This window comes from Peromyscus californicus, unplaced genomic scaffold, assembly GCF_007827085.1.
Source record: "Peromyscus californicus insignis strain IS unplaced genomic scaffold, ASM782708v3 Scaffold_4__1_contigs__length_199733344, whole genome shotgun sequence".
In the NCBI taxonomy this organism is placed as follows: Eukaryota; Metazoa; Chordata; class Mammalia; order Rodentia; family Cricetidae; genus Peromyscus; species Peromyscus californicus.
Genome location: NW_026294562.1, coordinates 28,384,199 through 28,411,239, shown reverse-complemented (window position 1 = coordinate 28,411,239; position 27,041 = coordinate 28,384,199). Strand labels below are relative to the sequence as shown.

Sequence of the window (27,041 nt, the reverse complement as noted above, 5' to 3'; positions counted from 1 at the left end):
AACCTAAGACACAAAGTGACTAGCGTTCTTACCCACAGTCAGAAAGCTTGTTTGTGGAGAGGCTGACTGACTTCAGAAGCAGCCAGGACCAGGACATGAGCTCACTTGCTCAGATGGTGTTGGTCTGTCTTTGAAGATATGATTCTTTAAACTATGGCAATGGAGTGTGACTACATGTGGAAACGTGCAAGTCTGGACTTTGGGAAATGTGCATGGGAAAGCATCACATCTCTCAAAACTGATTACAAGTTTGATGACTTAGTGGAAACTCCATCTGTTCATTGTTCCTGTGTACTTTGTGGGATAAAAGGCAGAGATATAGACAACTGCACTGTTTAATTTGCCATGAGGTCAAAACTTGCCTTCTAAACTAACAGCTGAACAAAGATCAAGTCATAAAAATACCTTAATTAAAATAAAATTTGAAAGGCCTCCAGATTGGGTTAAGTTCACTCCATTAGATGACTAACACTCTAAGTACCTTTCACTGTATTTGTTTCTTCCATGAAGCACTAGCTTTCTCTGTTGTCATTTGAGTTTTCCATGTGGCACTATTTTAATTTTAGTCATCAACATAGATGGATAAGATTAACCCTTAAACATTAAATGTTTTATGGCAGGCATGCCTGTGATATGGTTATTTTTGACAACAGCTTATTTGATACGTGGAACTTTAAGTATTAGTGAACACTTGGATTTGGAAAATGGAGTGAATCCTGAAGTGCGGATGAACGCTGTAAGTCCAAACAACTTCAAATAAATGGATTAATGGGTGGACAGATTGTAAAAGGCCCAAATCTACTATAGCAAAAAAACTTGGATGAGAGAAACAGTTTGTAACATTTTTGCAAGTGTCAGGCTGGTAAATCGGCTCCTTTGACTTAATAGCTGACATTTTAGCTATAAGAAACAGAACTGTTATGTCATTTATATTCATCAATCCCCCTTTTAAACTTATGCCTTTAAGGCCATTTGGATAATTCATGACAGCATTATTCTAGCATGGAATTTTATCATCATTAAAGCCAAGAGTAGAGTCAAAAGAGAAGTAACAAATGTAGCCTAGGCAGATCGGTCAATACTAAATACCCACCCCCAATATTTTAGTAGATAGCTTCTAGCATTTTGTGTGTTTTTATGAAGACCTTGTGTAATAGATCTCATTTTACAACTACCTACAGCTATAGATTTCATATAATCTAGCCCCATAAACTTGTTAGTCACTTTGTCTAGTTCTTTATGGTGTCTCCTGAGAGGAAGAGCTGCAAATAACTCTATGTCTACTACAGAGTGAAATTATCATCTATAATGGCTATCCCAGTGAAGAGTATGAAGTTACCACTGCAGATGGGTACATCCTCGCCATCAACAGGATTCCCCATGGGAGAGCAAAGACTGGGCAGACAGGTACAGATGTGTCTCCTGGGAAGAAAGATGCATGACAGAAATTTAATGGTAGCTATTCATCGGGAGATGAACAGAGTTGTTACAATCGGTTTGAGTTATTGCAGTGGTCTTTTAATGGCTAACAAAGAGGCTTTATATTTTTCCCTCCACTTCTCTAAAAACTGGAAGGGTGAAACACATCTTGCTGTGGAAAATCAGGCCTGCTCCCCAGATGTGAATGCCAAGGTGGAGCCTACCTTTATTAACTCATTGCTGACTTCTCTGGAAAGCCAGTTTCCTGGCTGTTAGAAGGAGGTTTGCCAGATGGAGTGAAGTTGACTCGAGTGAGGTTTCCAAAGTCTCTCCTCGGATCCCTCTCGAATCAATGAGTCTCATCTCCTACCACAGGGTTGAATAACTGGGTTTCTGAAGCTTTCTCTAAGGATGAAAGTGAACATTCAGGCAGCCATGATCAAAGGGACAGTTTGTGAAATGAAAGAGCCAAACATGTGAAAGCATGGAAATTACCCCGAAGAAGGGAAGCTAGTTGCAGCTACCCTGTACAGAGGCTGAAATAAGTGTAAACCAACGATTTTCAAAGGATGGAGGGGGTGCTATTCATTGACACTTGCCGACCATGTTGGTTCTGCAGCTCTTTTCCTCAATTCATACTCAAGGCAGCCAAAACCACCAGAATCACAGTCTGCCCCTCTGAGAAAGGAATATGAGATTCAAAGGTTTTCAAATGAAAAAATCAGAGTGGCATGTAGATAGTTCTCCCATACAAAATATAGTTTTCCAAGTTAGATTTAAATGTCAAGAAATCAACAAATACATTTTAATAGAAGATCTATTCTAGGATATGGTTATACTGAAATTAATGCTCTGTTACCTTCATTTCAAATTAAAAGAGCATCCTGGATCTTGTTTATTTTTAGTTTTGTCTTTCGTTAAATCAAGCAACACATTTGAGGGAGAAACAGCTATGGAGAGAAGAATTTTTTTTTTTTTTTTGGTTTTTCGAGACAGGGTTTCTCTGTGTAGCTTTGCGCCTTTCCTGGAACTCACTTGGTAGTCCAGGCTGGCCTCGAACTCACAGAGATCTGCCTGGCTCTGCCTCCCGAGTGCTGGGATTAAAGGCGTGCGCCACCACTGCCCGGCTGGAGAGAAGAATTTTATAGGAATAAATTTAAGGAGAGAAAGTTGTGAAAAGATGTGGAGTTCAAAACCATTTGTTAGTTGTAGTTTTCTACATATTTTTAATCACTTAACACTAACCATCTCCATTTACAGATGATGAGGACAAGCAGCTTCTGAATCAGGCACAAAGTCACACAAATAACAAGTGACAATACCCGAATTTAAATTTGGGCAGCCTGACTCCAGGACCTTTATTTTTAGTCATTAAATTATGGTGCTAGTTGATGCTGCTGCTGTTGTTGTTTTTGTTTTAATCAATAGCACCGGTTCTCTCATTTCACTGAACATTCACTCCCTCTTGTGTTGTTTTGCTCTTTTGCTCTTTGCTTTTTGGGGGCCCGCCTGCTAACTCCCACATAAATACATGGAGGCTTATTCTTTCTTATGAATGCCTGGTCTTAGCTTGGCTTGTTTCTAGCCAGCTTTTTTTTTAATTATCCTGTCCAGCTTTTGCCTCTGGGCTTTTACCTTTCTCTATTTCTGAATGCCTTTCTTTACTCTGTGGCTTGCTGTAGAGCTGAGTGGCTGGCTCCTGGAGTCCTCCGCTCCTTCTCCTTTTGCTCCCAAACTTCTCTTTCCAAATTTCTCCTCCTATTTATTCTCTCTGCCTGCCAGTACCACCTATCCTTTCTCCTGCCTAGCTATTGGTTGTTCAGCTCTTTATTAGACCAGTCAGGTGTTTTAGACAGACAAAGTACCCAGCTTCACAGAGTTAAACAAATGCAGCATAAAAGAATGCAGCACATCTTTGCATCATTAAACGAATGTTTCACAGCACAAACAAATGTAACCATCTTAATATAATATTGTACAACACCCATGAACCTAAAATTGGCAGAAGGATGTCTAGCTCATTCTACTTTCATAGTTTGCAAATGCTCCCCAGTGAGCAAAAGCTGGGGAACAGGGTGAAAATTTGACAAGGAATTAATCTGTACCTACTTACATGTACCTCCTCTTCCTTCCTAAGTCTGTTACAAAACTCTATTAACCACTAAAAATTTTGCATCTTTGTAAGCCATGCATGTAAATGCTAATCAACAGAGAATAGGATTAGGCACTAATAAACCCAATGGAAATTGAAAATACCATGAGGAAAAAAATTATTTAACACACCTAATTAACTAAATATAGTTCAAAAACATAGTGCACTATAATGCTTTGCCCTTGTGGCATCATGACTATCCAGGAGGTGGAGCACAAGTCTGCCCTGTGTAGCATCTAGAAAGATTATCATATTGCCCCTTCTAGCCTGCCAGGGAGGGAATCACAATTGCAATTGAAGTATGGTTTATATCAAACGTGTATTGATTTGTACCGTGGTAGGACTGAAAAGCTGCAAACCAAAGCATCATAGAGTGGTGAATACAGATGCAAGCACAGAACAGAGCAGTCACAGATGTGTGCTTTGACATGAGACACAATCAGTTTTAAGTTACTCTGAAACTTGTTACTCAGGAGACCATTTAGGAAAGTTCTTTAGTTAGTTAAAGCTTGGTTTGCACATCTATAAAATATTCTCAAAAGAGATGCTATTTTTTAAATTGCCCTAAGAAATCAAGAAGCTGATGCATGTACCCCAGTCAGCTCAGCACAATGATATAGTGTGTGCTCCATCAGCTGGTGATATGGATTTAATACTCTAAACTAATACCCTAGTAACAAGGGGGGAAAGGTATGCTCTGTGTGCATGCATTTGTGTGTGTGTGTGTGTGTGTGTGTGTGTGTGTGTGTGTGTGTGTGTGTGTTTCTAAAGCATTCCTAGCTATAAATTTCTCTTGCTTCCTCGCTTCACACCCTCTCATCCAGGTCCCCGGCCAGTTGTGTATATGCAGCATGCCTTGTTTGCAGACAACGCCTACTGGCTTGAGAACTTTGCCAATGGAAGTCTTGGGTTCATTCTAGCAGATGCGGGCTATGATGTGTGGATGGGAAACAGTCGGGGGAACACTTGGTCAAGAAGACACAAAACTCTCTCAGCAAATGAAGAGAAATTCTGGGCTTTCAGGTAAACTGTATCTAAGAAAAATCTCCAGAAAAATGGAGGAGTTTCCTTAAATATAAATTCATCGTTAATACATAATATTTTGGGTTATAAAACCCCTGTGGTTTCTAATATATCCAAAGTAAAAAACAGAAAGCAGTATTAATTCTAATAGTACTTTTAGCTAATGTTTTCTCTTAGGCAATCCATTTTGCAAAAATAATGTGCATTTATACTTACTTAAAGAAACTATTAGCTGAGATTATATTCTATACTCCCAGGTATGGTGGCTTACACTTGTAATGCCAGTACTGGGGAAGCAGGAGGATTTCCATGAGTTAGAGGCTAGTTTAGGTTATATTGTGAATTCCAGGCTAGCCATAGTTTGGGCCTTGTTAAAACAACATGACTATACCTCAAATAACAAATAAATATACAGCAACAAGAAAAAAAGAGACCCAAAGAAGGGAAGAGAAAAAGATTACATTGCATACCATTTTAGGAAAAACTCCAATATGATGTTTTAAAGTGTTAATGAACAGTTAATAAGATTTCTTAGGTATTTTGACAATTTATTTAGTAGAACTGTTTTCTGATTTCATTAGAGGACAGGGTTGTCCCTGATAGACTTCCCTTCCAAAGGTCCTAAACACCAAGTTGACCGGCATCCTGCTATTAAATAGAGAGCATATCATTTTTATAACAATTAATAGTCATTGCTCCCTGAACAGGCTTGGAGGAGAAAAAGAAAGGAATACATTGTTAGGGCTACAGTTGTGTGGAGGGGCAAAATTTAGGGAACATTTTGAATCTAATCATTGGCACAAAGCTTGGAGCTGTTACTCTGTGAGGCACCACAATTCTCTCATACTTGGTTGTATCAATTTATTGGTCCCTTGGTGTACTTTTTACAAGGTCATGGGGTACTTGAACCTACTGAATATAATATGGTCCTTTTTATTCTCCTCCACAGATGCTAGATGAACGTAGGATTTTGGTATTGATATTATAGGATATTGAATATATATGTACAAATACTAACAATGACAACATCAGATTAAGTACCTACTAACAGGCAAGTCATTTCTTTCATACAATCCAAGCCCCATAGCAGGCCTATAAGCCAGGTACTCCCTGTCGATTTTTCAAGTGGGCATACTTGTGGTCATAACATTTAAATAACTTCCCTAATGTTACTCAACTCACAAATGATAGAATCATAAATGACAAGAGTGATGGGTATTAAATAACATTCATCAATACCATAGGGAAATCAGAAGCAAAAAAAAAGAGAACAAAAGCAAAAAAAGGGGAGCTAGGAGGAGTGTGAGGAATGAGAATGAAGAACTTGAGAGAGTATGCATTAGTCCCCCAGTCATTCCTGATATCAGAAAATAAACAGAACAAATGCACAAAAAGTTGCAATACTCTCGGTTTAACCGGGTGCGTAATGATATACACACCAAATAAGTAGGTGGCACAGAGTTCCTGTGTGAAAAAGAGTCAAGCAAGTGCCTGCATTTTAAAACTATAGTTGTATGTATTTATCTGTTGTTTCATTTTACAGCTTTGATGAAATGGCCAAATATGACCTCCCAGGGATAATAGACTTCATCGTAAATAAAACAGGTCAGGAGAAGTTGTACTTCATTGGACATTCACTCGGCACTACAATAGGTATGTTTACAAAGGTTAATGTTGTGACAACTAAATTGGAACTAAGTAATTGCCAGCTATTTGTATTGCCCTTCATGCCCTGTCCTGTACTGAGAATAACCCTCCTATTCTGTATATCTGTGAACTTGTAGTCCAGGAGTTATGTGTATGAAGGACCAGCACTGCCCTTCCCTCATTTGGGGTCACAGCCACACACACAGCTGTCATGATGACATTAGTCCCCAGAAAGAGTTCTTGTCTGAAGTCCAGGGAGGTGATTCTAAAGATAATGTTTACAGATGCCCTTTTATGTTGAGAAAGTAAAGCTTAAAGCAACAAGACAAATCAACAAATTGGAAGAACAACAGAATCCATATCAGTCACACCCACCTCACAACCCAGATACACTCTAAATAAGTCAAAAGCAGGGGCTCAACTGTAATTTGAACAAATAAAAACTACTTGGTCACATTTGTTTGTGAGTTGAAACACAAAAACTTACTCTAATAAATCAACTAGATTTATCTATTTATATGACCTAATATTTACAAAATAGCTATTAGAAGATAAAAATTAGGCCGGGCGGTGGTGGCGCACGCCTTTAATCCCAGCACTCAGGAGGCAGAGGCAGGTGGATCTCTGTGAGTTCGAGGCCAGCCTGGTCTCCAAAGCGAGTTCCAGGAAAGGCGCAAAGCTACACAGAGAAACTCTGTCTTGAAAAACCAAAAAAAAGAAAAAGAAAATAAAAAAAAGAAAATTAAAATTAAAAAACTTATTTTCTATTTTTAAATGTAATATAATTTCCTAGACATTTGCTTGGGTTTTTTTTTTCTGTAATACTGGGGCTAGAACCCAGGGCCCCAGACATTTTGGGCACGGGCCCTACCATTCAGTCACACACCCACCCCAAACTTTGCCCAGACATTTTGAAAAGAAATCAATGCTCTTGTTCCAAATGAAAGCTAAAAGAAAATAATACTGACAGAGATTTGAATTTATTACTGATCTTCCACTGGAGTTTCCAATTTTAGGAGACTTAGTGTTGAGAAGCTAGCGCATTTTAGATTGGGTAAAACTGCAAGGAACACAATAAATCTCATAATATTCCTATTACTGCCATTACTATTAATCACCAAAAAGAAATGCCGGTCAGTTCTTCATAGTAATGGCATTCTACAAGCCTGGGAGAGGAAGTGAGCAGAAGAGAATACAGATCAAAAAATTATCAACATATCAATAAGAGAACCCCCAAAGAAGCCAGACAATTATATATCCAGCACAAACATATCCAGCACTGTCTAAGCATTTTCTGTGTTTAGGGATCTATGTTCAGTATTTTTCCTCCCCTGATCTCCCAAAGAATCCCACTGATACAGACCATAGATTCAGAGCAGGTTGGTTGGAGCCCACCACTGGGATCAGAAGCACTGAAAAAGGACTTGACTTGCAACTAGATAAGTGAACAGGACATTCATTCTTACTGATCTGCAAAGAAAATACAGTAAATGAGACCCTCATGCCTGGTTGCATTTGAGCATGAGCATATTGCATTAAACACTTCTTACATTTGGGGCAGAATTTTTCTAAATGAAGGAAGGATCCATTTGAATGTTGTTTATTAACCCTGACTCTAGCACCTAAATATCCATCCATAAAGTGCATTGTCAGTGTGGCAACGAAAGACCTAACCTCCACAAATTTCCAAACATCCTCTGAAGGCAAGTTGTCTGTTTGGTACAGCGTCAGTTGCTCAGCTAATTTCCATGACCCAAACAGTGTTAACATTTCATTATTTCTACATATGTTTGTGAGTTATATCTCCAGCAGAGACACAGCAATGAATCTTGGGAAACTAACCTGCCCAGCTACCCCCTGTAGCTTCCTCACATGCAGTACTGATCCCTACCCTTATCCTCACAGGGATATAAGTGGGTGTCATGCCTGGGCCTTACTAATATCACTGCAGATCCAAGGGAAACATCTTCACTTTGGGGAAGCTGGAAACGGTGTAAGTGGGGTATGAATATCCAACAAGACACCAAGGACAATGACAATGAAACCTTGTTCTATAGCAGGCAAGAAAGCTTCATTTGTGTCTTGTGAGCTGACTGTTGACTTCTACAAGCTCTGCGACTCTCCTGACAACTTAGAATTGTGGGTGACCAACACGTTTACGTGCTTAGGAAATGAGGTTCACCAAGCAGTAACTGCTTTACCACATCATCCCTTACCCACCAGCTTACTACCATTTTCCCTACGTGAGTTAAGTGGTCCAGCAATAGTATTAGAGAAAGTCATTGATTTGTGACTAGCTAGAACTTAAGTCAGATTATCTTGGCAGAAGAACTCAGAACACCTTTCCAACTCACTGCAGTAGGAAGACAAAGGAGACCAATGCAGAATTCCACTCACTCCCATTGATAAAATTTTGCATGAGTTTATCAAATTTTTACAAGATTGTCTTGTCTCCTATTCTCCCAGGGTTTATAGCCTTTTCCACCATGCCTGAACTGGCACAAAGAATCAAAATGAATTTTGCCTTGGGTCCTGTGATCTCATTCAAATATCCCACAAGCATTTTTACCAGTTTTTTTCTACTTCCAAATTCCATAATCAAGGTAGGCTCTTTGTTTTGCCAAAATTTATCTCAGGATCTCGTCTTGTATCATAGATCCTTATTATTTTTTAATCTGTATGAAATAGAAGTAGGAACTTTAGTTAAAATCTATAGAAATCAGAGTCCATGAGGATGTGCCTGAGAGTGGTGTGTGTATGTGTTTTTATGTGTGTGTCTGTGTCAACAGTATCCATAGGTACCATATACAGTTCACCAAATTCAGTCACTTGCAGAGAAGCATGCATAGGCTTTTAGCTGAGCTGAGTTCTACACCGTTTATTGTCTACTCATACATTTTCACGTTCTATTAACTTAGTTAGGCAGGTCAATAAGTTCACAATGTCTAATTGGAAGATGTTCTTCAAATTACATATGAGTATGAATGTCTTGGTTTGACATTAGAAAACCTTTACTAATATACATTTTTCCATATGAGAGCTTACTCTTAATCTATTGAAGAACCTAGATTTATTCCATCACCCCAATCTTACAGTTCAAGTTTTCACTTAAATTCTTACTGTTAATTTTTAAGCTGCAAAATAATAGTTCAGTTAACAATTGTGGATTTAGAATTTCATTCACTAGAGAGTTGTTTTTGCTTTTATCTTCTGTTGGTCTCAGTTTCTCTTTGTCATGGCCACAAATAGCATATCTTGAGGCAAAATAATAATAGTTTGTTGATACTGTCCTTTGAGTTTTGAATGATTGTAAAAATGAATTTATACAAAAATGAAACCAGAAAGTGAATTAGACAATCACAATTTTTCTTATAAAAGAAGACAAGGCCCTATTTTGGGATGGAGTTGTAGAAATGAAAGGAAACATTAGTGAGCACGTGGAAGCAAGCACATTAGTGAGCACATCTTCCACATGTGGAAGATGTTTTCCTACAGTCAAATGACTGTTTACAACACCAGTTTCACTGCCTTGTTTACTTTGAGCAGAGGTAATTTAACAACTATTTCATAAGACGTTGTCATTGGTTAGTTTTGACTACTATCTACATCTGGGCAAGGTCGATTGAATAAATTTGTTTATCTGTCTGTTCATCTGCCTGCCTTCTTTCCTTCCTTCCTTCCTTTTTTTCCTTCCTTCCTTTCTTCCTCCCTTCCTTTTTTCTTTCCTTCTCTCCTTCCTTTTTTCTTTCCTTCTTCCTTCTTTTGATTTTTGAGTCTCCCACTAAATTAGTATGACAGTCCTCGAACTTACAGCAATCTTCCTGATTCTAACTCCTGTACCACCACACTCAGCTGAATAAACTAGTCTGTTAAATGAAATTTGGAATAGACACATCCATCTATAAATACATCAGTTTTGTAAAATGCATTGTTCTTCTTACATACATCAGACGTAAGGCCAATAATGTTTGTGTCTTATCTCTGTATGCATTTCCTGTTGTCAGAAATCCTGCCTCTTCAAGACCTAACTCTCTGACTCCCTCACCACTGGCTTTCTGTACAGTTCTTGAACTATCCTGGAGATCTGCTCAAGCTTACATCATAATCTCTAGATATTTTAACACACTGTTCTTGTGGCGTCATCATGTATTTGATGCCCAGCACCAAATTCTCTTTGGTGCTTCATTCTCTACTTTTCATCATGAAGTATGGTTAGTTTAGGACAGTAATACACAGCCAATGCGTATGTGAAAAATATGGATTAAAACCTGCATGTCCTTCCTGCTCAGTGTAATATTTCGCCTTAAAATGAAAACCTCTTTTATCTTGCTTTTCACTGAATGACAACTTGGCAACCACTGATTAGACAAATTACAGGCAAGATCCACCATGAAGAAGTGAATTTGGGGTCAAAGACTGCTTCCTACAATTTATGATCCTCTGTATTTGAAAACGGATGCCTACTGCTCCTCCCCTAAGTGACTTTGTCCCCTCAACTATGGAAAATAAATGCAAATACAAATAGATTCCCAAATTGGTTCATTCTTATAACTAAGGGAATATCAAGGTACTTAAGGAGACATCTTAAAAAGTTTTTTTTTTTTATTTTCACAGAGTGTGTTTGGTACCAAAGGTTTCTTCTTAGAAGATAAGAAGGCAAAGGCATCTTACATCAAAGTCTGCAACAAAAAGCTACTCCGACCAATGTGTAGTGAATTTATGTCCCTGTGGGCTGGATTCAACAAGAAAAATATGAATATGGTATGTATAGTAACTAAGTGGCCATTTGACGTTTGAAGAAATTCCAGCTTTCATTTTTATGCTTATCTATTATACTATATAGATACACAGGTATTGCAAGTCCTTGAAGACAGATATTTGATATGCATGAAGGATTAGGTATCTCATGAACATGAGGGCAGGGGAAGGAAAGGTTCATTCCATCTTCTGTCAAAGTTAGGAGATAGAACATTGTCTAATGAGTGCTAAGAATATTCTCACATGCTTGTAAGCAGCTACAACTTATGGCAATTTCAGTTTACTTCATTTTGGTATATTCAACTAAAAATAAAATTCCAGGAAAGGAGAAGTTTGAGTAAACAGTGCACTTATTACATGGGTGCAGCCATTAATTTATGAATTTTGATTCAAAGAAAAGTCGCTGCTTAATGTGAAAAGTCTAGTACAGAACAGAAGGAAATGGAATCCTCTTCTGAGGAAGATGTTAGAGTTCTGTTTTATTAGCAACTCATTTCTCCTGCTCCTGAGAATTCAAGAAGAAGGAGGAGTTTAAGTTGTTCACAGAGTAGAGTGGTTGTATAGCTAAGCCTGCTATATTCTAATGAGAAGTTGGCAATTGCTAATTAGAAAGAATACAAGACAGGTCCAGAAGAGATGTTCAGCATCCCATTTCACCCCTATGCTTTCAAAGGCTATACCCATAAGAAACCACTGATCAAGGCTTCCTTGTTTGGAAGTTAGGATGTTTAATAGTTTCCTTTTGTGTAGATCATAGTATCTAAGGTACAGGTATGGTTATTATTTGACTCCATCATTTTTGCCCCAATGATCTCCACAAAAATTAAAGTAATCTTTGGAAAGATTCCTCCTTTATTCTTGCAGTATGTTATCTCTCTACAGGAACTTAGCAGGTTGAAGGCATGATTTTTAGTGCATTTATTTATTTGTTTCTGTGGTTGTCTGAGACATAGTCTCACACTGTAGCCTAGATTGACCTTAAACTCATGGTTACCCTCCTGCCTCTGCATCCTACTCCTACTACCCAGTGCTAGAATTAAAAGTATGCCCTGCCACATCTACAAGGTTAACATATTTATTTTGTAGGTGAAAAAATAAAACTCAAATTAAATAATTTGACCAAAATCCTAAAGATGGTAACTAACAACATGTAGACCTGAAATCCAGGATCTATGATGTATCTGTGGCAGCCTGCATGCCTGCTTTGTACACACCATGCCTGTACCTTATACCAATTCCTGTGCTTGCGTGGAGCCCTTTTCCTGGTTGTTCTTGGCTTAGTGCAGATTTTTGTCCTCAGGAAACCCATGCCCAAGTCACCTTAGCTCTGCTCACACTGAGATGTTTCACATAGACACACATTCAGAGATGGTTGTGCTGTCTTTTTCAAAGTGCCAGTATTTGTTACAAGCTCTTAATTGTCCTTTGTTTCTGAGAGACATAGTTCATTTCCCCTGGTGGCTGTGTTTAACTTCCTAGAGTCGATTGGATGTGTACATGTCACATGCTCCCACGGGCTCATCAATACAGAACATCCTGCATATAAAACAGGTAACATCTTTGTCACAGAAAGTCAGCCTCATCCTTGTCTCAGTTAATGCCAAAGGTCATAATTCACCCTCTCCACAGGCTTGTCTCTAGAAGCTTAGAAACTGTCTCCATCTTTGTCCCTGTTGCCTCTCCAGACTTTGATTTGCCTGGAGTTGAAGAGAAAGGGTTTTTATGGTAGAGAGCAAATGTGTCACACAAATCAATCCCATTTTAAACTAGAGCTGGTAAAACAGTCCCTCAGCTGCAGTAAAGGGTGCCCTGAAGCAAGCTGAAGTTTCCTCCAAGAGAGAAGTATCTGGGATTTGACTTTCTAATGGGGCTTACTTTTCCACAAGTTTCTTCATCAAACCAAGAAAAACCATCTTAGTCTCTCTGTTTGACAACGTTCTCTGTATTGATAAGATGTTTGCTTCCTTCTGAAAACCCAGAGCCCTTTTCCCTCCCCACCTGATATTTCTCTAAGACGCACTGTGGTTCTCATGATTCTTACCCTGAATATCCTCTCTAACACACTGATTTCAGCTTTACCGATCTGATGAATTCAGAGCTTATGACTGGGGAAGTGAAACTGAAAATATGAATCACTACAACCAGGTGAGCTACTCAGAGACCTCACAATAGGGTTTTGGGAAATTTTGATGAGAAATTATCTGAGTAAGAAGAATTCTACATGCTAATTTCTAATATTTGTACTGATAGTTTTTTTTAAATTATTAGTCTGCAGAACTTTGTAATATGCAGACTTTCTAGAAATAAAAGGGACATATACAAAGGTGAATAAATTGTTTGCACTCCCTCTACACAGGGGTGTTAGATATATTAATAGTTTGTTTTATCTCAATTTTCATAGCATGTATATTAGCTTTATATAACTGTTACTCTTGCTCCCTTTTTTCAAATTACAGGAAGAAACAATCAATGTTTCTGACAAGTTTTTTAAACAAAAAATTTAAAGGGTGCATAATATTGGAAATTGTTTCTCAAGAATCTTTACTAGCATCCTGGTAAATAAATACACAGTTCTGATGGAAACCAAACAGAACTGTGGACTCATTTAGCCCTGTGCTTTGAATAAGCCATTAGCCACTTTTCTCTTCTTATGGTTGGAGCTGGACCTCTAAATGTGAAGTAAACACATGGATGCTAAATTTTGAACTGACTTTTTCTACAGTGTGAGTCATCAGGTTTTTATTTCATTTTCAAACCTGAGGCCCTCCAGTTTTCCCAGCACCATTTGTGGAAAAGGTTGTCCAGTCTTCAATGCATGGGTTTCACATCTCTGGAACTGTGTCATTAGTTTCCAGGTATCTGCTATGTTCAGTTGGTCGACATGTCCTTGTTTTATTATGATAGCTCTGTAGCACAACTTAATTCAGAAATTATGATATCTCAAACATTTCTTTATCTGCTCAGAATTGCATTGGTTATTTATGTCCTTTTTTGCCTCCATACACATTTTATGATATTTTCATCTAATTCTATAAAGAAAGTCATTGCGGGGGGGGGGGTTACTTTGAATTTGTAAAATGCTATGGTACCAGCTGCTCTTATTGCCTTACAGAAACTCCAGTCCTTTATAAGACATAAGCAAACAAACCTTCCTTTGATCCATTGATTCTACGAAGTCCCCATTTCATCCCTCTATTTCTCCCAATGCCTTTTAATATAGAAGTAGAAAAAGCTTACTTCCCTCTCCCTTTCTTTCTTGAACTTTGAAAAAAATCTATTTGGGGTCTTTTTCTGTTATACAACAGTCCACTTAAAGTCATATGTGGCTTTCAATTAGCAAATTTATTTTTCTAATCTCACATTTTGAAGTTCTTTATATTATATTGGAACAATTCCCCTTGTCCTAAATTTCTGTAGTTCAATGTTCTGATTATTTATTTTTCCTCTTTTTTTACTTTTTTTTTTGTTTTACATATCAACCACAATTCCCCCTCCCATCCCTCCTGCAGCTGTCCCTCACCCTCCTCCCCCCTCAGACCCACCCCTATCTACTCCTCTAAAAGAGAGTCAACAAAGCCTGGTACATTCAGTTGAGGCAGGACCAAGACCCTTGCCCCTGCATCAAGGCTGAGCGTGGCATCCCACCATAGGGAACAGTCTCCAAAAAAATCAGCTCATGCACCAGGGAAAGATTCTGATTCCACTCCCAGGGGCCCCTCAAACAGACCAAGCCATGCAACTGTCTCCTGTATGCAGAGGGCCTAGTCCAATCCCATGCAGATTCCACAGCTGTTGATCTAAAGTTGGTGAGCTCCCATGAGCTTGGTTCAGTTGTCTCTGTAGATTTCCCCATCATGATCTTGACCTGTCTTGCTCATATGATGCCTCTTCCCTCTCTTTCGACTGGACTCCTGGAGCTTGGCCTGATGTTTGGCTATGGATCTCCGCATCTGCTTCCATCATTTACTGGATAAAGGCTCTATAATGGCAGAGTATTCACCAATCTGATTACAGGAGAAGACCAGTTCAGGCACCCTCTCCATTATTGCTAGTAGTCTAATCTAGGGTCATTCTAGTAGATTCCTGGGAATTTCCCTAGCACCAGGTTTCTCCCTAACCCCATAATAGCTCCCTCTATCAAGGACAGGCACTACCTCAGAGTTAAGGATTGGGAAAAGAATTTCCAATCAAATGGACCTAAGAAGCAAGCTGATGTAGCTATCTTAATATCTAACAAAATAGACTTCAAACTAAACTTAATCAAAAGAGAAAACATCCATCAAGATGAAGTCTCAGTTCTGGACTTTTATGCTCCCAATACAAGGGCATCCATGTTTGTTTTTCCTCTTTGTTCCTTGTATTAGTTACTCTTCTTCCCAACCCTCCTAAACTATTGGCGTTCTCCTTAGAGTCTTCACATCTTCCTCTGTTCTTTGGAGAATTTGGTTGTCTCTAGAGCTTGAATTTAGAGAATCCATACCATTTGTCCTCAGTTTGGTACAATCAGTCTTCTACTCATCCCTTCTCTAGTCAGCCCACAGCTCATATGTTACCTGTCTTAACACAGAGCTCTGAAAAAAAATGACTCTGCTTTGTTTCAAAGTTTCTAAAAGATCTAGATTCCTTAGTTAGGTAGATAGGTAAATTTATTGCTCCTGATCATGGTCTGCACACTCTTCCTTCACTGGGAGGCCTTCCAGCACACATCTTTACCTGTTATCTTCATTACTTTTCTATTGCTAGAACACCATGACCAAGGCTTAGTTTGGGGCTCACAGTTTCAGAGGGTTAGAGTTTATAACCATTAGGATGGGAAGCATGGCAGCAGGCAGGCAGGCATGGCACTGGAGCCATATCTGAGAGCTCACATCTTGAGACACAACCATGAGGCAAAAAGAGACACTGGGGGTGGGTTTTGAAACCTCAAAACTCACTCCCAGTGATACATCTCCTCCATCAAGGTCACACCTCCTAATCCTTCCCAAATAGTTCTACCAGTGGGCAACCAAGTATTCAAATATATGAGTTTATGGGGATCATTCTTATTCAAACCACCACACCTGTCAAAACCCAACCCCCTTAACATCTGTATTCAAGTATCTGGTTAGGTATCTTTCCTTGCATTTTTCCTTCACAAACTCCCTGAAGACAGGGACCATTCATTTCATGGGAGCTTCTCCCCCTCCACTCTTTCATTGTCTAACAGAATTGTGCTCATAGCAGATACTCATTTTGCAGGCTTTCCACTCATAGAAGTCCACATGTTGCTAATGAAGAGTGTCTTTTCATGATTGCTTTTTGTCTCTCTCACAGAGTCGTCCTCCCATCTATGACCTGACTTCTATGAAGGTGCCCACTGCCATTTGGGCTGGTGGACACGATGTCCTCATAACACCTCAAGATGTAGCCAGGATACTTCCCCAAGTTACAAATCTACGCTACTTCAAACTATTTCCAGATTGGAACCATTTTGATTTTGTCTGGGGCCTTGATGCCCCTCAAAGGCTGTACAGTAAAATCATAAATTTGATGAAGGAATATCTCTAAACCCAATCCATCTGTTTTTCAGTCAAAATTTGCCTCTAAACCCATGAACAGCTTTAGGAAAAACACTGATGAATGGTGAGGTTGTCTGCAGCGTTCATTTGCTATTGCTGAAGTGTTCCTGAGTCTCAAAGCTCCACTGGGGAATCTGTGACTTGTGCTTCTCAAAGAAATGTCTAAATATGAAATGTCAGGGTGTTACCCCTTGACAAAGATCAGAAGCAGGCTCTCTTTTTAAGCCAAGATGATCTAGTGAACTTTTCTCTGTTAAAGGTACAATTGAGAGAATTGTTATAAGAGGACTTTCTCAAAAGCTAAGGGTATAGCTCAGGAAGTAGAGGGTTAGCCTACCATGCACAAAGCTATGCATTTGAACCTCATAAATATGCTCTCCTCTTTTTCAAAGAATTGAATATAAGCATTGGAACGTGGCCTAAAAAGAAAGGCTTGGTTAAGGCAGCCATTGGAGCACACATGCAGCTGTGACTTTGCCTTACCTGAAATCATAATTTGACCTGAAAACATTATAAACAAGACACAAAACAAATCTTAGCTCACATCAACAAGCCCATAAGAAATCAGCAGCATGGAAAACTATTAAATTTAAGTTTTCCAGAAACTTATTATACTGCTACAAACTGGCAGGTGAGCAGAGACACAAAATTTGGAAAAATGAACTAAAAATTAACTAACTATTAATTACTAAAATTATCTACCATAGGACAATGTCTGAAACAAAGATAAATTAATAAGGTTAACTGATAACAGAAAGCCTAATTTAGAACTAGAAAAGGAGAAAGAAAGAAAGAAAGAAAGAAAGAAAGAAAGAAAGAAAGAAAGAAAGAAAGAAAGAAAGGAAGGAAGGAAGGAAGGAAGGAAGGAAGGATATTCAAATGAAAACACCAGGACAATTTACTAGAGTTTAGAAGAAAAACCGTGGGGCAGGCTGGGAGTAAAACCTCAACTCCTTCCCAGAGGAAAATGGAGGATAGAAGGGAAAAGCCACGCTACTCAAGCTGTCACGGAGGTCAGCCACATGGCTGACCTACAACCACTCTGAAAAGGGTGAAGCTTTAGAGAAAGAGTAAGGAAGTTCAAAATGTTGTGCATGGAGGAGAGGGAGCCCCAAGTGCAAAGGAAAGCATGCTTTAAAAACAGAGAGAAGAAGAGATAAGGTATGCTTTTCTAAATAGCTCAGAAAAGCAACTGGCAGGACCTATATGACCCTATATGACTTCAGCCCTTAAGTTTCTACCCTAGGGAAGTTTCTCTTCTGGGAAGGAAATGCCCAGTATCTTGCTGAAGGCCTAGTTATTCTGCCCATCTCTTTAGCATAGCTTAAAGTGAGCACACCTGTGGTGGTACTGTGTTCCCCAAAATATTGTGTACCTTAATAAACTTATCTGGAGTCAGAGAACAGAAAAGCCACTAGATACTTAAGATAGGCAGTGGTAGCACACGCCTTTAATCCTAGCATTCCAGAGGCAGAAATCCATGTGTTCAAGGATACAGCCAGGCATGGTGACTCATCACACCTTTAATCCCAGAAAGCAAGCCTTTAATCCCAGGGAGTGGTGGTAGAAAGCAGAAAGGTATATAAGGCATGAGGACCAGAAACTGGAAGCTTTGGCTGGTTAAGCATTTGGCTGGTTAAGCATTCAGGCTTTTGAGCAGCAATTCAGCTGAGACCCATTCTGGATGAGGACTCAGAGACCTCCAGTCTGAGGAAGCAAGACCAGCTGAGGATCCAACAAGCTGTGGCTTGTTCTGGCTCTCTGATTTTCCAGTGTTCACTCCAATAACTGGCCTCGGGTTTGATTTTATTAATAAGATTCTTTAAGATTCCTGCTACACACACCTCCCTTGCCAAAGTGGTTGAACCAGCCCTACTGGAATGTAGGTCTTCACCCAAGCCAGAGACCCTAGTTTCTTCACCAGGAGGTCCCACCACCCCGGATTCCAACAGAGGCACTGAACATCAGTTAACATGGTTTATGGGAATACAGCAGGACAACGTTAACACAGAAATCTGATTAAAGAGAGGTAAGTTAGCAGAATTCCTATTAAAGCAGTACAGTGGAACAGACTATCATTAACAACTCAGTGGCTTCTAGCAACAGAGTTCTTTCTCACGTTTACAAGTTTGTAGTTTGTCTGCTTCTGGATGAAATCACTTGGGTTTTGGTTCAAAGCCATAGGGTAGGTTCAAGCCTGTTCCACACATCTTCCTGGAAGGAACAACTTTCGGGATTATTCTTCTTGTGACAGATCCCAGAAGAAGAAAAGGCATAAACCACAGTAGTTTATTTAAACCTCTGCCTCCTTCACATGGCTAATTCAGGTCATATGACCAAGCCTAATTCCATGGAATGGCTAGTTGACCTCATCTACCATGGAAGGCTGCAAATCACACAGCACAAAAATAAATAAGTAGCCAGGGGTGCACAATTAAGGAAAATAATTCATTTTATCACACACAAGTACAAAAAATAAAATTGCAAAATAAACTACAAAGTAAATCTCCCCTGTACCCTGTCTATACATTCTTTCATTCAGAGACAACTCTTAGCAAAGTGTTTTTCACATCTTTCCAAGATTATATCACAACCCCCCTTTAAAATTAAGTTACCTACTTCATTTTATCACCCAATTACAGCATTCTATAGAGGCTCTCCTTCATCTTCATCTTTGATGACTAAATTTTTGCCTACCAGCTCATAATCAAAAGCATCATTGTGACTACCTCAAATTCATTATCAACAGACATTTAAACAGGTTAGAATCTTTTATAATTATACCCAGTGGTATAATAATATAAGAATAATGTATATGTGTTCATGTAAATGTCATTTGTATCTGTGACATAAATAAACTGTGCAAATACTATTATATCTATAGTATAAGTATAAAGATATCAAAATCTTTATACTTTAAAGAATATATGGAATTTATAATTCAACTTTATATTGTAATCATGGAAAGACTTTATTATTCACTATGAAGTACCCTTTTTATAGAATTTTATATGTTTGTGAATATTCTGTAAAAACTGACCAATGAAAACACAGTGAGAAATTGAGCTGGAGATAGAAACAGAGGCCCAGTTAAGTTTAAAGGTGTGTGTATGGAAAGAGTTTTCCTCCTTCGCTGGCTGTCCTGGAACTCACTCTGTAGACCAGGCTGGCCTCAAATTCAGAGGTCCCCTGCCTCTGCCTCCCAAATGCTGTAATTAAAGGCCTGCACGATCACTGCCTGGCTCCTCCTCTGTCTTAAAAGCAAGGGGAAGGCAGGAAGGCACTGAAGGGTGTCATCAAAGGAGACCTATTCATTAGACTGTTTCAAAGATCGCTCTGGTTGCTGCACAGAAAGTGAAGTACAATGGACCAATAGCAGATCACAAACAAATATGTAAGACTAAGACAGGCCCATCTCTTCCTGCTGTACTATCCAGAAGAAACCATTTCTAGAAAAGCCAGAAGCAGTTCTGTGACCTGCTGGCAAGTCCACAAGCTGCTGATTGCTTGTGAGAAAGCTGGATTGGAGAGAAAAGGCACTCTTCTCTCCAAACCAGCTTTCCAGTCACATTTTTATGAGCCCTGAAGGGTGACAGTGATCACCATGAAAATCACATTGTGAAATGGAGCAATGCCTTTTATACAATGGATACGATGAATATTATATTACTTTATTACGTAAATATTAAAATATACACAACAAAAACTGAAGCATTATTAAAATAGAATGTGGTGTTCCATGGTAATAACATGATGTCTAATGTATTTTATATTCTTATAGACGTGGTACAATTGTTCCAGCAGAAGGTGACTCAAATATTAAATTTAAGCACACATGAAATTAAATGTAACCCATGCATTTTAAAATAAATTGTGCATACGGATTGCTTGTTTATAAACTAAAATAGTCTTCAATATTAAAGCTTTGTCAGTCTCGGCAGCAAGTGTGTTTACATGCTCCCTGGGTTCTCAACATGTGGGTCACGACCCCCTAGGGGGTTGAACAACTTTTTCACGGGAGTCACCTAAGACCATCAGAAAACACAAACATTTACGATACAATTCGTAACAGTAGCAAAATTACAGTTATGAAGTAGTAACAAAAAATAATTGTATGGTTTGTGGGGGGAGGAACTATATTAAAAGGTCCCAGTATTAGGAAGGTTGAGAACTACTGATGTAGAGAATTCCGAAGTCAAACCTTTTCTAGCTCTTTTCTGCATTTGTGAGCCATCTTGTGTGTGAATTATTCTGATAACCAAACCAATCAGCTAAGCTGAGAGTGTTAATTTTATTTTGAAGGCCACCTGCTCTTGATAAGCTTCAACATAAAGCCCTGTTAAAATATTTATTTCATGTCCTGAAGTTCAACTCTTACCTACGAGTCCCTGGAAACTACTAAAGGTGATCATCCAGTCATAAACCCTGTGTGGGGTGCAGAAGTCAGAATCACCAAGAGCGGAAGGTAATGATAAAAAATTGGAGTGGAGTAGAAGAAAAATTACCATGTCCATCCGTGAGCTTTGATGTGGGGGTACATAGAATCTGAGAATGATATTCTGGTTTAATTTTGTTTGGTTTGGTTTTGGTTTGAGTTTGGGTTTTCTGAGAGACTGTCTTTGTATGTAGCCCAGGCTGTCCCTAAACACAATCCTCTTGTCTTAGTCTCCCAAGTGCCAGGACTGTGTGCATCACCACATTTGGCTTAGAATGTGTATGATAGTGTGACTACTTTCAATGCGATAAAATAAGATTATGTAAGTGATCGAGATTATGAAAATGCAAATATTATGAGTGGTTTGGTACTAAACAGCTCTTTAATTTTTTATGTTGTTGTAATATATATATCTACATTTCTGTATTTGTTTAGCTTTTACCTTTTATTCCCTGTTATTTTTTCCCCACATCTCTCAGTCTTTTACATATGGCTTAAATATTTTTTTGGAGAAGAAAAATGCATTGAGTTTTCTTAATTGTAGATGCCTGGCAATGTCTTTTGTTGCCCTAACACCAAGCAACAAAACTCCTCTTCAGAAATCGTCACTCAAGTTTTCCTCCTGGACTTTGGCATTTTGGCAAAGAAGTCCAAAGTCACACTTGTTGTTAATACATTTTTTAGGTAACCTGTTGCAATTTTTCAAGAAGTATTATTTATTTGTTCCAATGTCTGTTTTGTATGGTTGTGTATTTTATGTTTCATCATTAAAGTTATTATGCATATGCTGTCCAAATCCCTTCCTCGGATTTCCATTTTACTGTGATCTTTTTCCAACCCACAGGAGTAGGTTTTCTTCGACTTAAGTTGTCTATGTCATGCATTTGAATATGTGTGTGTCTGCTTTTTGTTTCAGTCACTGGATTTAATGTGGTCGAGGAAAATCAGTTCTCTTCTTTGTTTTCTGAGCATCTGCCGTCTCCTCTGCCATTTGTTGTCTCTATGGTTTGGTGATAAATTGCTTCTCAGGGTTGCTGGCGCAGCCATGAGCATGTTAGCTTGCAGTGTTTGTATCTATGTGTTCAGCTCTCCTGTGTGTTTTATCTTGTTCATTTTCCTTCTCTTCCATGCAATGGCATTTTTCATTACCAAAAAAAAATTATTCACACCTACAAAACTATATAGAAAACAATACAACAAATGCCTACCCTGGTAAGTGTAAACAGAGTGTTATAAATGGGATTTCTCTTTCCACCACTTCTAGAATATTTTCTACGCCATTTCATAAGCATCTCCATATCTTTCTATTTGTGAATATTCAATTACAAATGTATTTTCTTATCACATATGAGGGTGCATATTGTGTTTACATGTAAAATGTTACATATGAAAGGTACATTTTTGACAGTTAGGGGTACTGAAGTCCTATTTTGGGGGGTTTGGGTTGAGTTGGGCTGGGTTTGAGATTACGTTGGCCCAGTGTAATTGCAGGAACCTTAAAAGGTAGAGGCAAGAAGGTTAAATTTAGAAATTGAAAGTTACAATGGAGCCAGGGGTTCAAGTTGTGGACTAGGAGCTAGGGAAAGAAAACTGTCTCCTAGGAGAGAAAACTGGAAAAGGGAAGAAAGCAGATTCTCCCCTGAAGTTTCTGCATCCCTCTGATACCTTGATGGGAGAATCACAACCTCCACCCTGTATTACAAAAAAATGTATGTGAATTTAAGTCTTATTTGTGGTAATTCATTGTAGCAGCAGCAAGAAACTAAAAGTGCAGAAATGAATTGTCTCCCCATGGAACTCGGTGCTGTATAGTATCATGCCCAGCATTGCAGTTTAGATCTTGAAGGTCTCTGCATTAAAGGCTTGGTTACCAGCCTGACATGGCATTGGGAAAGAACCTTTAAGAGGTGGGACCTGGTAGGAAGGAGTTAAGCCTCTGAAGGAGACACTGGATACCTAGCACCTTCCTCTTTCTTGTTTCCCAGGTGCATGATGTAAGAGAATCCCCACCACACGTTCCTACCACAATGCTATACTTCACAACAGCTCCAAAAACAGTGAGGTTAACCAATGATTGAACCTTCCAAAACTGTGAGCTTTTTCCTTTTCACAAGTTGATTATCTCAGGCATTTTGTTACAGTAATGGAAAGCTGAGCAATGTACTCAGATATCAGTGGAAATCATTCAGAGCCTCAGTGGTGAACAGCCTACACAGGAAAACTAAACACTGCTGAGGGAACTCTCTTGACAGCCAGAAATAATGGTACTGGTAGATTAAAGCACTCATAGAGGAATTTGGCTTGAGGCAGTGAAGCTGTTTGCTGAGGTGATGGATGACTAAAGGGAAGCTCTGCACACCCATTGTCCTGTTTCCTCTTTACCTTGCCTCCCTCTGTACTGCAGAAGACTCCACTCCGAGCCAGGCCTTCGGGAGCACGGGAACTCTGTGCCAAGGTAGGTTATGCCTATACTTCCTTCTGCTCTGAGACTGTACCATCTCTGTGTAGCCATTTTACTCAATGTGGCTGGCTAGTCTTGATTTTTTTTTCAGTTTCTCACTGTTTCCCTTTTAAAGCTTTCTGCTAGCAATGGTGGCTTCTAAAATATATTTCTCAACTACAAATATTGGAATTTGGAGAACATATTTCCGAATTACTCATCACAGTTATAAAAATTTACATTGTGATTGATATTTTTAAGTGAATTAATTGCATATTTGAGAGAATGAAGCAGTAAATAAGTGCTAACCTCTTTCAGAGAAAGAACTGTTCACTTTATACTATGTGGGATAGGTAGGAATGTCTGCCCATCTTTGTCTTGAACTGACTGTGTATCAGAGAGGAAACAGGGAAGGAAGCAGGGCTCTTGGAACTGGTGAAACTCTTTAAGGGGACAAAAGAATGATGAACCTTTCTCCTAGGGACATTTACATTCATTTAAAGAATTCTACCTTCAGAATGTTCTAGCTGGAGAAAGGTGCAGTGGGTAGATAGTCCTCGGTACAGAAAACTTGACCTTTTCAGAAAACTGTGTTGGAACACGACCAGCACCGGACTGGATGACAAGTGACCTGAGAAGCCAGCTTTGGCCATCCACACAGGTTGCTAAGCGGAGAAACTAGATGCTCACCAGGCCAGACAGCTTTAGCTATACCATGATCTGCTGTTGGGGTCACCTAACCCAGTCTCCTTTTCATAGTTTATCTGAAATATAATGTAGAGAGTTTGAGTAAGAAGCTTTCATCTTTTCCCACACAAGCCTACAGCTGATATTTGCCCTAATGATACGATAATAACAACAATGAATGGTAACAACATATAAACCGGCTTCTGTGAGCCAGGAACTACGATATGCATCTTCCACACATATTTTACTTTGGTTTTACAACCATGCTATAAAGTCATTGTTATTATCAATTTATGAATAAGCACATTGAAAAAAAAATCAATGAATTATCCAAGGAGCCACAGCTAGGGGAAGGCGTTTGAACCTAGGTCGACTCAACTTCGCTGACCTCTGTTTCTTTGATGAAGAACCCTGTGGCTTTAGGCCTCAATCAATATTGCCATATCATTCCAAACATATACAAGTCCCTATGCTTATCCCCATAATGACATTCAAATTTTTGAAGAAACCCAGTGATGAGGTTAGAGAGAGAACTCAGTTGAGAAAGTACTTGCTGTGTAGCTACAAGGACTTGAGTTTGAGCCCTGGTACCCACATAATATGTCAGTGATTATAATCCTGGGGGATATTGGGCCAGGAGGATCTGTGGGGTTTGCTGGCCACCCAAATCAGTAAGTTCCAGACCAAAGAGAGACCTTGTCAAAACAAAAACAAAAAAACAAAAAAAGGTTGGCCTGACTTGACCTGGGCTTGTCTACATGTGCACACATGCACACACAAAGAAAGAAAGAAGGGGAGGGGGGAGAAAGATCTAGTAACGTGTAGCATCTTCTCTTCTTTCCTGGCCCCCGATGCACCATTGCTCATTAGGTCTAATTACAAGTTTGAAAGATCAATGAGAGGTGAAGGAGAAACTAGTTTCCTTCCAGATTTTTAAGATCATTGAGTCTTTTTATTGTTATTAAAGTTTGTGAATTTTGGGGTGATTTGCTTTATTTTGTCTGGTGTGTATTAATATGATTAAGAATTTGCTGCATTTTTCTTGATGTGAAAATATACCAGGCATATCCCAGACAGTAAAACAGGAAGGACCCTTTGGAAAGAGCTTCTGGGAATGGTGTCTGTGCTAGTGACAGGGTGAGGTAGGCAACCTGCCAATATGTTCTAGAAGTAGGCATGCCAGGGCATCAATACAAAAGGCAGAGCGCCCAAGAAGAAGGGACAGTCTCTGAAGATACACACACTGCTTAGAGCTCTTGGTGTGAGAAAATGGACATCCTTTGGGAGTCTCTGAACCCTAGTTAGATGAAAGAGCCTCTGCTTCCTTCCTATGGGTCCTTCTCCTCTTTCATTCCCTCCTTCCCATTGCTCACCTCAGTCTCCCTGCAGCTCAAACTCATCATAAATACCTGGGCAAATGATTTCCCTTTGTTTTGCCCAAGGCTCTTCACCTATAAAGTAACAAGTTGCTCCACCAGGTCTTTGCTGTCCGCCCCAGCATTACTCAGTCTTATAACTTAATCTCTTGCAAATCAGGGCAAGGTGAAGGCGGAGCTGAGTAGCACGCATTTCTCCTGACAGCCAGGAAGATTGCAGCAGCTGGCCCTTTAGCAACCGCCCAGAACTTGGCCCTCTTCATAAGGATTTGTGGTACCCTGTGCTGCTCTCAGAGTGCTCCTACATACTAACTTTGGAAGCCACCTGAGGCTGGCTCTCCTCCCAGAACTCCAGGACTAAAATAATCCCCAAACATTTGATGCCCCACCTCAAAATGTCCAAAAGAGCAAAGTACCACAAAGAAACCAATGATTTCTAATTCGTTAAAGCACTTAGATATATCAGAGAGGAGAATTATAGAAACTGTATACTCCATTTTAAACATTTTAAAAGCAACATTTTCAAATAAAAATATCCCACATCTTCCAGCATGCATAGGATAAGTGAGTAGAAAGTAGCTAATATAAATAAATGTACCACATAATATTCAAATGTATAACAGCTGCACATTAGAAAATACAGTGTAGAGAAGAGACCATTTTAGAGGTCTTCAGAATTAGAGGTGGGGTTGCAAATGGCAGTATGCTGTTGTAAACCACCTGGCCCAGACATTGATGTTCCACTTTGTGTGACTGTCTGATATGATACCATCTGCATATATGTAGTTGCAGATTTTTTTTCAAGATTGTGAATTTAACTTGCACATGAATGCAAAAAGAAGCCATAAGCATCAGGTCCTTAGAAGGTGGAGTCAGAGGCATTTGTGAGCTGCCCAACATGAAGGCTTGGAATGATACTTGGGTCCTCTACAAAAACAGCAAGCCCTTCTAACCACCAAGCCACTTCTCCTATACCTCATAGTTATTTTTAAATAGTGACAATCTGCAAACAACTTGAATTTTACAAGATAACAGAGAAAGAATTACTCTAAGGCTCTTGAAGTTAACAAATTCTTCATCTAAGTTTTTTGCAGTTAGATGTAGTGTGTGTGTGTGTGTGTGTGTGTGTGTGTGTGTGTGTGTGCGCGCGCGCGCGCGCGCGCGCGCGCATGTTCAGGTTATGTGTAAAGCATGTTCCTCTAAGTGGGTGGCATCTGGTGATAGATAGCACCTTCCAATTTATGACCTGTAAACCTAGTTTATGTAAGCTGAGTTCTAGGCTTGCTAATAAGAGTCTGTGAACTATGAACATTTCCACAGGTACCCACCAGGCACAAAAAAAGTTCAGTGTTTTTCTAAACTGGAAAACAAACAGTAGATCCCAATGAAAAACAATTTCAGGAAGATTTGTCAACAGATACCACTACTGACTGACGAAACTTTAAGTATAATTTTTAAGTGAGAGTATGTGTTTTTCATAGATCTGTATACAAAGAATGCCATGTCTCCGTGATATCTCAGCTTGTTTGACATAATTGACTTTGGG

General features: G+C 39.2%; 1 protein-coding gene across 1 annotated transcript; it reads left to right on the top strand.

The window, feature by feature from the left end:
• Positions 1-622: 622 nt before the first annotated feature.
• Positions 623-16,546, top strand: Lipn (lipase family member N). Its single transcript, XM_052714191.1, has 9 exons — positions 623-736; positions 1,290-1,407; positions 4,396-4,594; positions 6,138-6,247; positions 8,708-8,844; positions 10,856-11,002; positions 12,479-12,550; positions 13,073-13,144; positions 16,313-16,546. Exons 1-9 carry the CDS (start codon positions 623-625, stop codon positions 16,544-16,546), a joined length of 1,203 nt encoding a protein of 400 aa, XP_052570151.1.
• The last annotated feature ends 10,495 nt before the right edge of the window (positions 16,547-27,041 follow it).